This window comes from Notolepis coatsorum (assembly GCF_963971535.1).
Source record: "Notolepis coatsorum genome assembly, chromosome: 1".
NCBI classification, from domain to species: domain Eukaryota; kingdom Metazoa; phylum Chordata; class Actinopteri; order Aulopiformes; family Paralepididae; genus Notolepis; species Notolepis coatsorum.
In genome coordinates, this window is record NC_140165.1 from 289,059,105 (window position 1) to 289,073,276 (window position 14,172).

At 42.0% G+C, this 14,172-nt stretch overlaps 1 protein-coding gene across 3 annotated transcripts in view; it reads right to left on the minus strand.

Annotated features, from left to right (window-relative positions):
* The window catches only part of nectin1b (nectin cell adhesion molecule 1b), a gene marked incomplete at its 3' end in the record, with an annotated part of 299,300 nt that extends 285,500 nt beyond the window's left edge, over positions 1–13,800 (minus strand). For 2 of the 3 annotated variants that reach the window (XM_084330906.1, XM_084330905.1), the window contains exon 1: positions 12,902–13,796. In XM_084330906.1, coding sequence (XP_084187032.1) covers positions 12,902–12,953 — 52 coding nt within the window. In that variant the 5' untranslated portion in view covers positions 12,954–13,796. Of the gene's footprint in view, positions 1–12,901 lie in introns of all 3 variants that reach the window. The other variant, XM_084330904.1, reaches the window with a different exon arrangement.
* Between the last annotated feature and the right edge of the window lie 372 nt (positions 13,801–14,172).

Genomic DNA, 14,172 nt, shown 5'->3' on the forward strand with positions numbered 1-14,172 from the left:
ACCTGACAAACTGAACTGTTTGTATTACAGTCATATTCCAACTTAACTGAATGCACATGCACGTGTGTGTGTGTGTGTGTGTGTGTGTGTGTGTGTGTGTGTGTGTGTGTGTGTGTGTGTGTGTGTGTGTATGTGTGTGTGTGTGGACTACTGTACTATTACAGGTATTGAAATGAACAATGCAACTTCCTTATACTTCCTTATGTGTGCGTTATATCTCTTATCTCTTACATATAAAACTGCAAACGTTTCCAGCCACAATCTCGACATGTGTTTTGCGTTGCTGTTTGGATCCACACAGTGAATAGATGTGCCTGAAAAGGGAAAACCGCGTCGGTCCCTACTTGCTATGCGACATATACAGGTGCTCTTCAACCCTCAACCCAGCTCAGGCACCCGGTGTTTTTGCCGGGAACGAGCGTTGAAAGATGCACTTTGAACGCCTTCCTTAAGAGCATCGCACCACGTCGCAGCACTCTGGAAGCTGAGCTATACGACAAGAAGAATAAATAAACCTGTGTTTGTGTTTTTCTAAGCATCCCCACCACCACCCCACTCCCATTTACAACCGAGCTGTTGCTTTGAAGCACTGTCAGCTCCTGGAGAGATATCAGCTCAGAATATTAAATGAGCGAACACCATCACTCATTAAAAAGGGAAACATTTCATGAAACAAACCCCCTTTTGTACGCCGCTCAAACTGGGCCGACTCGCAGCACAGCGCACGCCCTCCGCAATGGGAGACGGGAAAGAGAGAGAGAGAGAGAGAGAGAGAGAGAGAGAGAGAGCGAGAGAGAGAGAGAGAATAGAGGAAGGGGGGAGCGCTTGCGGAGAGAAAAACATAAAAATGTAGCACGTTCTGGCAGTAGATCACCTCCACGACCTTTGAACCTGTAGATATCCTGACTTCTATCCCACAGGATTCATTCGAGTTTCCATGCTCTAATCAACAAATCGGTTAGGGGTTATTTTTAATGCATTTTTCATGCTGTTTTTTTCTTGGAAAATGCAATAAAAAAATGAAAGCACAATGATATTCACAGATATGCAAATGTGACTTTGGATTTAGTCTACAAAATTTTAAAACTATTGATAAAAAAGTGCATTTCTTCAGTCGACACCGACTGACACGGTTTTTCAGCGAGGTCTGCTCTCCTTAAAAGGAAAGCGCGCCAGCAAAGCTGCCTGTGGAAAATTTACTTGTTCAAGCACCAGGGAGCGGGAAGGGAGCCACACAGATCAGATCTGCTTGGTTTTAAAAGCATAGGGCTTTAGCTGGAAGACCAAGAATTATCTGCTCCCTCAATCCCAGATCAGCCTATGTCCCAAATGCCCCCAATTGTATACCCTAACGCTGCCAGGAAGGAGCGGTCTTCACTGTATAAAAAATAAAAAATAAGAAATATTTTTAAATACAATACACCAGGAAATTCTAAAATAAATCAGGATCAAGGGAGATGAAAGCTAAAATGCTGCACCCTGGTCATGGAGCGGCACCAAAGAAAAGGCTGCAATGGAGCATGGGAAAATGTTACAGAATAGAAACACAGTATATATTTTTAATATATATATATATATATATATATATAATATATATTATATATATATATATATATATATATATATATATATATATATATATATATATATATATATATATACATATATATACGTATACTGTAAAGATATAGGCTATAAACCCTTTTAATTTTTTTTTGAATTGTGCCAATTCTCCCCTCCCCTGTCTTGAACGTTGCTCGCATATGCCCCCCACTGGCCGGTTGTAGGGAGGATAGAAGCCTTGCATCACGTGTCCCCTCCGATACACAAGGAGGCAGCCTGTCACATCTTTTCACCTGGCAGCGCGGACTCTCATTGGCGAGGTGTAACGTGTGGGAGGCTCACACTACCCTAGCCACTTCCTGTCTCTGCTGTGCAGGCGTCCCCCAACCGACCTGTAGGAGTCGCTGTCCACAACGTCCAGATTACCACCCATCGACTTCCACCTGCTAACTCTGCCAATTGAGTTAGTATGACGGCCGGCCCAAGCCGGAGGCAACGCCGACAGCCGGAGTCGAACGCGGTGTCTCTTGCGTTGGTGACGAGCGCAATGTCCGCTGCGCCACCCAGCCGCCCCCTATAAAACCTTTTTTTCTTTTAACTGAAGTGACTGAATAGAGTAAACAAAGGCTGAACAGAAGGGTAGCCCCGACCGTGGCTTTGGAGATAAGTGTTTTGATATTTGGACGGACACTATTCCAAAGCCACTCTCATTGATTTTGGCTCACCTGTGTGGTGCTCTGTGTACTGTCGGGGTTTAGTTGTAATTTGGTGATTTGGTCCGGTTTTCCCCACAACATGAACTTGTGTGGTACAATACTCACACAGAGGATGTCAGAAGACACAAAGGTGTCAATGTGAAAGCTCTGCGGTATTAGCAGTTATCTACCGGATCTGATACACGGCACGCCACTCTTTTTTTTTTCTCTCTCTCGTCCAAGTAGAACTTTTACTTGGAAACTGGAACCCGCCCGATACTGGATTTTTGGGGCCGATACCAAACTAGTTTGCATTGCATGTTCTATTCTATATTCGAATTCATCTTCACTAATGTTTAATTTATCTTTATATTTAGGTAATAGGTAGGTATATAAGTCACTGGCAAGATGTCTGATGTCCTTTCTACTTTAAACCACATATTCTCTCTATCAAGCTACAGGTAGCTCTGAGATGTCCTGTAAAAGGAAAAGGGATAATATCGGCTAACATATCGACTGATACCGAATTTACCGATACTGATAGACCAATATTGGCCTAATCGGTCAGGCTCTAATGTAAACATCCTGACTTCCACATGTGTCTGTATGTAGGAAGCAATGTCACCAGGAAACTCGGACCAGCCGTTACCCAAGTATCAAGCTATCGTTCATACCGCTGAAAAAGTAGTTAAGCGTCCGCAGAGTGACCCTTGTTTATATGGACGGTGCACACCGCGGGGTGAGCCAAATGGATGGCTAGCTGCTTTGGAATAGTGTCCGTCCAAATATCAAAACACTATCTCCAAAGCCACGTGGGGCAGAAGGGTAGGAAATTGGAACAGAGCAATGTAACTGTTGAGAAGCCATCAGCAGCATGGGGGGGGGGGGGGGGGGGGGGGGGTGTAGACGCTGAGGATCGTCCAAAACCCTCAGACATGTGGGGGTTATTTACTTTTTCTTCTGAGAGAGGATTTCGCTCAAAAATTAGGAATCGCAATAAGCCCATCAACTGCTGCTGGTACAGCACATTTTACAAATGGCAGGCGGAGGAAGAGAAACAAGCGTAGTAGTTTCCTTCTGGAGAGCCGAGGGAGAGGAGTTAACCGTTTAATCTCTAAATCAAGACGAGAGTCAGTGAATGAGATTAATTCCAAATCAGAGCGGCAGGGCAAGATTGGATTCCCTTTATTGATTTCCTTTTTTTTTACCCCCTACTTCGCTGATTCTGCGATTTGAGCTGAACAGAACAGGATTTCAAGGGTTTTAACCAGAAAATTACAGCTGCAGTTTGCAGATAAAGTGCGCTCCATCCTGATCTGGCGTGGTGACTGCCCTCTGCAACGGAGGCTGAGCAAAAGGGAGGGACACTTGAGTGGTATTACAACATCAGGATGACTAAATGGCAGAAGCATTAGTGTGCACTACACGCCTGTGCTACCTGTACACTCTCACATATACAGTGCTTTAAAAAGCCAGCATCTATGAATATTTAAAAAAGATGATTCAGGACTTTCACAGCTCTCTCTTAGGACATTCATTACGTTTTCACGTGGAGTTTGGCAATGTCCTCCATATTCATATCACTGTATCGCCACCCTGTGAGATTGCCAATAGTCTATCTTCTCCCCCATCTCTCTCTCTCATTCTCTCTTTCTCTCTCCCTCTCTTGCCCCCTCCCCTCTCTCCCCATCTCCCTCTCTGAGCAGAATGGACTGCTGTCTATCTCTCAGAGCAAACAGTCACACACATAATGTAACATAATATATAACAAATACAATCTATTATTTGACATTATTGTATTACTATGAGTTAATATATATGGTTAAAGAAGCCCACACGAGTATAGGCTATTGTTCAAATGGAAAATTGAAAATGAAAGATTTTCTCCTGTGGATTAGGTTGACGGCGGCACATGCAAGTCTTGGTTATTGTTGAAATGGTGTGAAAGTGAGGGAGCAAGGCTGCTATGCTGCTGTTTTATGTTGCTTCTATTGTTTTATTTGATTATATTGGCATTGCTGCTGTAAGGTCCAGGAACCAAAACCAAAGAATTTCACTCTCTGTACTTGTATATGAAAATGTGACAATAAACCATCTGAATTTGGAAGCAGGGGAGATTTGGGCTGGAGGTGAGTGAGAGAGAGAGAGAAAGAGAGAGAGAGAGAGAGAGAGAGAGAGAGAGAGAGAGAGAGAGAGAGAGAGAGAGAGAGAGAGAGAGAGAGAGAGAGATAGAGGAAGGGGGGAGCGCTTGCGGAGAGAAAAACATAAAAATGTAGCATGTTCTGGCAGTAGATCACCTCCACGACCTTTGAACCTGTAGATATCCTGACTTCTATCCCACAGGATTCATTCGAGTTTCCATGCTCTAATCAACAAATCGGTTAGGGGTTATTTTTAATGCATTTTTCATGCTGTTTTTTTCTTGGAAAATGCAATAAAGAAATGAAAGCACAATGATATTCACAGATATGCAAATGTGACTTTGGAGAGATTCACTGCAAGTACATTAGAGTGTCCACTCCAGTGGAATTAACTCAATGAAATAGCCCTGTCAATTCCAAAGCTGTCAAACCTAATCAAAATAGACTAGGTATATATCCTTTTATGGCATTATAAAAATGCGCCAGTGTTTTAACGTATGGTAAATGATGAGGCAACTCAACATATTTTTTTAACTGCAAAGATGAATGCAATATTATCAGTGCCATTTTTGCCATGGCACAAACAATAGACATTATAGGCCAATTATATTTGTATGGTGAAAGCATATGTCAAAATGTCTGCGAATACAGCATTAGCAGACATTATTGTATTGTGTTAAGAGAGGCAAATTAGTCCCACAGTACAGTGGGTCACAACGCACTGTGTCAAGAATTGGCACCAGGCCACCTGATAAGCAAGTGTAAGTCAATGGGGACTGAAACCATTTCAGCATCACGTTCAAACCACTCCTCCATTTACCATCATAAACTGTAGAATGAGTAGGAACTGCTTGAAATTGGATTGCGTGCGATTCTCCTACCATTTAATTTCATTACTTACAGACTTGCACTTCTATTGCTAATAAATGCCAACAGGGTCTGTGTGCCAATTTCTGGAAGAAAAAAAACCTTCCATGCCCCATATAAAAGAGGCTGGATTAGTGATCAATAGAAGAGGCCATTTAAAGATCACCAACCTATTCCCTTTACCAGACGTTTTTGTACTAGGCGTACTCTTGGCTGGCGATCTGCCCAAAACCGTTTAAAGGGATAGCTCACCTTTTTCAGAAGCCTGATTTGTCTCAAACTGGGAGTCCTTTCAGTCCTCAGACTCAGCTTCTTCCCCAAGGCCATCAGAACACTGAACACTGATCTCTCCACAGCAGGCACACATGAACACACACACACACACACACTCTCTCTCACACACACACGCACACACACACACACACACACACACACACACACACACACACACACACACACACACACACACACACACACACACACACACACACACACACACACACACACACACTCTGCACTATCTCACACACAAACACACTACAGGTCACTAGTTTAAACACAAAAGAAAAGGTCACTATAAAGGGGAAAAAACATAACTGTATGTTTTTGTATAGTTAGTTAGTATAGCTAGGATAGTTTAGTTATATAAGTATAACAGTATATTGTATAGTATATTGTATAGTAGTGTAAGTGTGACTCATTACCTTTTAATTCGTAAGCTTAGCATTGTATTGTATTTTATCTTAGTACTTTTTATCATGTCTATTTTATTATCTATTCTATTATTATTTGCATTTTTTGCACAATCAAGGTCGGCATGGCCACCTTCACTTCACTATATGTCTCGTGTATGTATGTGATGAATAAGCCTCTTGAATCTTGTATTTTTTTTCTCTGAAATGTAATTGAGTAAAAGTACAAGTATACAAACCTAATAATACTTGAGTAAAGTACAAATCCCCAAAAACAGTACTTAAGTATTGTAACGAAGTACAATTATTCAAGTACTTTACACCCCTGCCAATAGGATGGGCTTCTTAAGCATGGTAGACTGCCCCTTTAATCATCACACTGGACACACGGAAGAGCATAGGGCTCTGCGATTACGGCTTCCGACGATTGCGAGAAATAAATATAAATAAATGCATGGCATTTTCCAAAGCCAATGAGTAATCGTGGTAAATAATCATGATTACTTTTTTTATATAAAAAGAATGGCGCAGCCCTGAAAGAGCCGGCATGCCGAACACTTTCATGTTGCAGCTTCTTCAGCTCAAGTTTTTATTCTTTATGATGAATGAAATTCAGCACATAAGCTACAAACAAAAGGAGGGGAACTTAATTGAACATTCCCCCCTGTCGCTGATAGTATTTGTGCAGTCATCCGCATGTACACTCCACTTTGTCATAACCTTTCCATTATTTAGGTTCAGTGGTTATCACCATGCTTTATTCATCTGTTGAGCGATACACTGCCTCTATGCAGAGAACACTGAGTCGAATATGGAAGGATATGGAAATGGCAGAGGTGTTTTTCCAGAACAACTAATGTGTTAATTACTGCCTTTGGAAGAAACATTTCAGTGTTTGAAAACACCTCCAAAATCTCAACGAGAACCCAAGAGAAACTGCATTTTAAAGGGGATTCCATGCTGTCTTTTCAAGGAGGATTCTTAGCAGGTAACTGACGTGAGAAGCACAATGAGCAAAATTCTCGGAGATGATGTTTGTGTCCATGTGCCTCCATTAGTCGCGAAGGCAAAAAAAAGCAGGGCTTAATCTGCCGTCAATTCCCCTCTAGCTGCTCTCCCCAGGACTAGGAGCTCCTTCCCATCCATCACCCCAGCAGGAACTAAAGGGAGGCTCTCCAGGGGGACGGGGATCAGACCAATTTGCATTCACACACCACCCATCACAACCCGGAAATCCCATAATGATTCCAGCACTTTTGGCAAAATCATGACTGTTGTCCCGGCATATGGCGCAACATGTCGTGGGCTGGCAAGTTGCGGCTTTCCTAATAATAAAGGGAGAAAAGAAAATTTGCAAAGAGGACCAAAGGCAAGTGAACATTTTGGGCAACAGCTGTTGTCACACCCTAGCCTTGGGGTTAAGAAAACATTTCAGATGAGTACTCAAGTCGTCAACGTAAATCACCCATTTAAGGATTCTCAGTGGGTGTTAATGATGACACTGCTCTGACACCAGTTCATCCCATGTGACCATTTGACACTTGTCCCAAATGGATTTTGTCGACCAGGTTTTTGTGTCACATTTGTGCATTGATGGGAGGAAAGTTGTTCTCATGTTTTTTTTGCCATACAATATGGCACAGTGCCACAGCTCATTGGCCAAGGTTGTCATTTAATAATGATCACCTGCTATTTGATTACAATCACCTGTTTTGCGACCAAGATGTCTGCAACTGAATACTATGAATATGGTGGGATGGTACCCGATATGGTATGTATTATGGATATATGGTACCCGTAATAGGGATGTCGGGATTAACCGGTTTCACCATAACCGTGGTTAGAAAACATCACGGTTTCCAAACCATAAGGATTTTAGAAGCTACGATATCCAGCTACTGCTACGGTGTTCATTACGCCATTCAAAATTCCCCTTTTGAAAACTGATTTCACAAGTCGCTTTGCTCGCCAATCACTCGTTGTTAGCATGTGAGTGAGTGAACGAGCAGAGAGAATGCTTTCTGTGAAAATGGCAGAGGGAGCCCACATCCCTGCTTTATATGTGCCATAAAAGGTATTTTGGATATCTATTAACAAAAGGATCAGAGGGTTGTTGAAGATGAATATCTAATTTGCATAACATGCAGAAGAACAGTGACTGTCAGGGTCCAACGTATCTTCGAGATCACCTTCCATCCCTGTTTGCCCAAGGCGAGGTAAAAAAATAAACTAGCTAACATTAACACTATGGTCGCCGATGACGTGTTTAGACGTCATTCCTAGCCATGCTCATTCTGCCGAAGACGCCGTAACTCGTCTTTGATATCAATATTTCAAAAATCTGTGATCGAAATCATATTTCCCCTCCGGAGCCCTGAGATACACTGCAAAGCTCCACTCAACTATCTAGCGGTTCAAGAGCGCCATCTGGTGGCCGATCGGCAGATCGCCAACAGGAAATGACTCGTCGAACCGGAAGTGCTCATCCATATGTCGTCCGGGCACTCGCTATCGTTAGAGAGACTCCGTCTTGACACAGTGAACATCGATCGGTGCAAATAACTCGAAAAAACAACATAATTTGGACGTATATACTATTATACAACCTGGAAATGGATCGGGCATTTCTCCATCCCATAATAGAAAAAATTCTGTTCCACGCTCATCTGCCAGCGGCGCGAGGAAGCCACGTGTTCCATATAAACTGCTATGATGACCATATGACCCACACTGGATGAATCATCTAACGCTGCCCACGGAATTATAAACGCCCCCTCGCCCATCCGGTCAATATCAGATGATACGTAGTAACTTCTAGAACCACGTCCAGTTGAAATTTTTTATCTCGTGCCGATTGCTATCAAACTGTATTTCATCATCGATATAATGCATTTGGAGCTATAAATCAAGTTCTGGAGAAAGCTGCAGAAAACGATAAAAACATACTTATACTTTAGACCATATTTTAGTATGAATATGTGAATGAAAAAGTATATCGTTGCTACACCCTGAACAATACATATAGGACATTGAATGGGCCATAATAATGGCAATTTAGCAATAGAATTTAAAAAGTTATAGCCCTGCAAAGAAGGGGAACTTCTCCATAGACAAATAGAGCTGGCTAGGGATGGTAAATTATGAATTTGAACCATGGCGATCAAAGTGTTAACTTACATAATGTTACTAAGCTGGCAGTTACAGCAGTCCACATCAAAGCCGGTTTACTTTTGTTGTCATTTGTGTTGATTTTGTGAGGATAACATTAGGTGAATGGGACAGGAACTGACTCTCTTTGTCTAGCTCTCCCAATCTCTCTTTTTTATTATTATTATTATTATTATTATTATTATTATTATTATTATTATTATTATTATTATTATTATTATTATTATTATTATTATTATTATTATTTTTTATAATATATTTACTTCCCCCTAAAGGGTCTACAAAATAAAAGTGTTGATCAAAAGGAACCAGGAGATAATCTAGGCTATATTACTAGTGCCTTAGTGGTGGATCAACCACCACCATAAGTAATACAGAGAATGCAGTTCAATCTCAAGTGTTGTGCTATAGATAGAACAGCTGTGTAGCCTAGCCTTCTCCCTAGTCCCTACTGTCTGTGAGCTACTCATGCGAAACATTGCAAAAATTGACTGACAGAACTGAGCAACAGGGGTCTGAAGCAAAATCATTTATAAAGGTTGCGTGCTGCCAAGTTATTACTGGGATTCTATTTCAGAGTTAGACAAATTCCCTTCCTGAATAATTGTATTTTCGTTGTTGATGCTCATCCATCATTCAGTGTTCATTTCCCCAAATGTTTATTCCAACTAACATTTAAAGCTGGGAAATCTTCTTAGCCTGGTGCAGAGGATGATATCTATATGAGCACATACTGTACACCAGGGCCTGAGGACTAAGCCAAGCCATAAAAACAACCTCCAGGTTAGTTCCTCAGTTCACACTCAATTAAATATCAATCTGGTATAGGCTATAGAGACCCAGCCACAATCTAACAAAGCACGGAAAATGTTTTCTAGCCAAAAGGGTCAATTCAACTGTGTCTCTGTCTTGTCTGTCAAAGCCCATACAAGAGCAGCTGTGTGAATATCTACGTTAGCTTCAGTATTTGTCGACAAATATTCATTACTATGTCTTGACCACGTGGCCTTCCTTGATGGAAAAGATCGGCTGCTATGACTTGCATTTGTGAGTCTCGTTCCCACTTGTTATTACTGGGGTAACGAGGGCAGAGTCTGGAACATGCTGTATATCACTTAGGGCATCAAAGACAGTGGGCATTTATGGCACAAGCCTTTAACCTCGGGGTGAAAGACCAAATTCTTGTTTTTGCATGTCAAAAGAATTGGGCCTAAGCAGCAGCCAACAAAAGGTTTGCCAGCCTTTTTACTCTGTGAAGACCGCTGAAGACATGAACTATCAGGCCCCCATTTGATAGTTCAATACGCAGCTTTAAATCAACTTTCGTACAGCATTTACTAAGTTATAGGACCGCCCCCTCTTAGTTCATCGGCGGGCTAAGCAGTTGTTTTGGTCGCCGATAGTCCACTTAGACTTTGTTGATTTGTAATTGTGTATGCTTATTTTGTGCTTTTATTTTGTAATGCCCATTATGTCTTTAATGCTCATCAAGCTATTTCCTGGAAGTATCTATCAGTTACTCAGCTGATGGAGTTGTGCCCCTCCTATATGACTTGTCGTACAGAACTTGTAAGTCGCTTTGGATAAAAGCGTCAGCTAAATGACGAAATGGGAATGGAAGCACGCAATTTTAAGCGGTCCCTCTGCTTGATTGCATGTGGTAAATGTCATTTAAAAAATGTGTCGATTAACTCAACTAATTTGATTTGGTAAGAATTTGGTTAGTCAACAGAATCCTATGACTATTAGTCAATAATATGATCAAAAGAGTCCTAGCTAGGACTATTAGTCAAGTCAACTAAGACTTTAGAGGACGGCCCTGGGAGAAAAGTGCAGTTCCCACCGTGTATAACTACCTACAAATTATCCCCTGCAGTACTTAAACAAGACAACTCGCAGGGCCGTTGATGTGCAACTCTGTGAGACATTTTCCACTCCCTTGGTTGAACAACTTCAAAAGGGATCCAACATGAATCCCGGGGGAACCAGTTAATCCTGATCTTCTCCGCAAGCAATGGGATCATCTCAACGTAAATCAGACGGGCTTTTGATCAAAGTATTGAATCAGCCTTAAAACGCACTGTGCCATAGGGAGTGGTGTCACAATGAGCAAGGTCAACACTTTAGCTGAAGTCTGAAGGAGGGGGGGGAAGGGGGGCACTATTCAGATACTCTTTTATCTTATAAAAAAACAAGAATAATATGACTTGCAATGCAATGCGTTTTAAAAGCTATGTGGATATGAATGATGATCAGTGAAACCACTGAATTATGTATATAAAAATGCAACACTGTTTCTTCTCGATAATAAATGAGGTAAACTGCATTGCTATTCACTTTGGGCAAAACCCATATATGCAGCACTGCTAACAATATTCCAACCCATGATATATAAACAAAACAAAAGCAGCATCGTGTAAGGGCCTGTCAGCTGATGCTGTCGTTTGCATGATGGGTATCTTTCTTTAGGATCCATCATCCCACACCATCCACATGTATTTCCTCACCGACGGTTTGCAGGCACGTACGCAGAACCACGCTCACCTGCGCGCGAACACAGACATAAATGCGGGCGCGGGCACGTAAATGACAGTATGACACACAGACACACGTATTATACATGTACGCGCAAGCGCGCAAACACACACACACATGCGCGTGCAGGCACATACGCATAGAGTTGTGTTTGTGTTCTTTGTTTGTTTAGCAATAAGCAATTTGTCAACACAAAGCCCTCAAGTAGCTATATGGGCACGTAAGAGCATCATCACACTGTGTACAATTAGGCTTTAATGTCAGATTTAGCCACCTGGTTAAATTAGTGTATCAACCAGTAATGACGTCGGCTAGGTTTTATTCTCCAGCAGCATGTTTGTACTTAGAATAATAAAACTAGGGCATTAGCCATATCACTTAAATTCCTCGAAACAGAACTATATCCACATCCTATTTAATATGACCCCCCCCCACACACACACACCTGAACGCTATGCGCTGTGAATCTAAAATGATTAAAGGCCTATGAATGGCATTCATTAACACGGGGCTTGACAGTATCTGCGTGTCCCTTCAAATTTCTCCCACTTCTCATTACTTGCATTCAATTCTTTACAATATGCCTGTTTATAAGCACTATAATTAACATTCGGCTATTACACAAGAGGTTAGTCCATCATACATGCGCATTCGGTATATGCCTAGCCCGTTACAAGGTAGAATGAGGTATTGCTAAACTTGTGGAGTGTTATTATGGCTACATGGTTCGTAGATATCGCCATCTGCCTGCTATTATGGTAAGTTCATAATACCGCCTGCTAAGTAGTCCCCCTCGACCGGTACAGCAGCAGGGTTGGATTATGTGAATGCGAACAACACTTTTCTAATTTTCTTCACTAATTCATATAGATTTGAAAATCAATCCATGATCCATCCATCCGCATCAGCAATCTATCCATATCCTATCCATCAATTCCGACACGAACATGCAGTAAAACACAATTGATTGATTGATTGATTGATTGATTGCAAACTTTATTAACAGATTGCAGAATGGGTACAGTACAGTACAGCTCAATACATACAATTGTTAAGGGGATGCAGACCAGAGAAAGACTTTCGTCTTGTTTACATCAGGGTCCCCCATTTTCAATTCATCATCATAGATCACACAATAGATCCATGTGGTTGAAATATTGTTCTTTCCTTTAAAGCAAATACATTCACACATAATCATACCAAATAAATACATAAACCTGTTATAACTGCATCTTCTTACCTTGGACGTTCAGAGCCAGCAAGAGTATCCAAACACCCGCACACATCGCCATGGCGACACCTCAACTATCCGGAGGAGCGTCTCCGTTGCCCGTGGAGTGGATTTGAAACGTTCACTCGATACAACAAGGAGGACCACGCAATGCAACTTCTACCAGCTCCAGCTGAGAGCCCGGGCTCTGTGTGCCGCTATAACCTCTCGTCTCTCTGGGCAACGACAAGCAGGCCGACTTTCAAACTCTTCGATCGATGCGCTCTTCTGTAGCGAAGCATCAATTTATGTCTGCGGCGATTCCTCCCGATGCGGAGTTTTTAGAGAAGAGAAGAAGTGGGATCTGGTCGCTTCTTCTTCCGAATGAAATCCAAGCGCATGTTATTCAAGCACGCCTGCTTATTAAACGCACCCGAGGCGATATTGTTGTCTTTATAGAAACAACATTCAGAGAAAGACTGATTTGGATGACTACTACACGCACAGTTACCAGTCTTATTGTTATCCCTCCTGCTCCGTCTCTCTCTCCACACTGCAGTTCACAACTACCTCCGTCCTCACCCCCTCCTCCAGTATTTTGGAATAGAGGCGAGTGGGCGGGATGTCCTCCTCGATCGATGCTTTCACTGGGAAGTTAGTTCCTTTATTTTATATATATATATATAAATTGCGTCTTTCCCGCAGAATAGATGTTGTGCAAATTGCTCTAACCTAACGGACAATTCTGTTGACACCGCTCTTATTATTGGTGTCCCGAAGTTCCCGTCCTGTCCTCCTCCTTGGCCAGAGAGCGACCCGTGCTGCAGACCAGATCGGGGCCCTAAAAACTTGTTATGAGTCTCGGGGAAATAATGGGATGGTTGTTTTTATAAAATATGATCCCCGCGCTGGTGTACTGATCCAGTCCACAGACGACACACAACAACCTGGACTAAAACACTGTGGAGCGGACAATCGCTGACGCTTCGAAGAGATCTGGATTGGATGACGTTAGACGAGGAGGAGCCTGGGCCGCCTGGCGAAGTGCAGCTGTTTAAACCATAGATATTCTATAGATATCTATGGTTTAAACTAGTTGTAGGCTGAATGAATGAATGAAATTTTTATTTAACAGATTGCAGAATGGGTACAATACAGTACGGCTCAATACACACAATTGTTAAGGGGATGCAGACCTAAGAAAGACGTTTGTCTTGTGTCCATCAGGGTCCCCCATTTTCAATTCATATAGACATTTATGACATACACAACATACATGACATTTATGGCATAGGGACAGA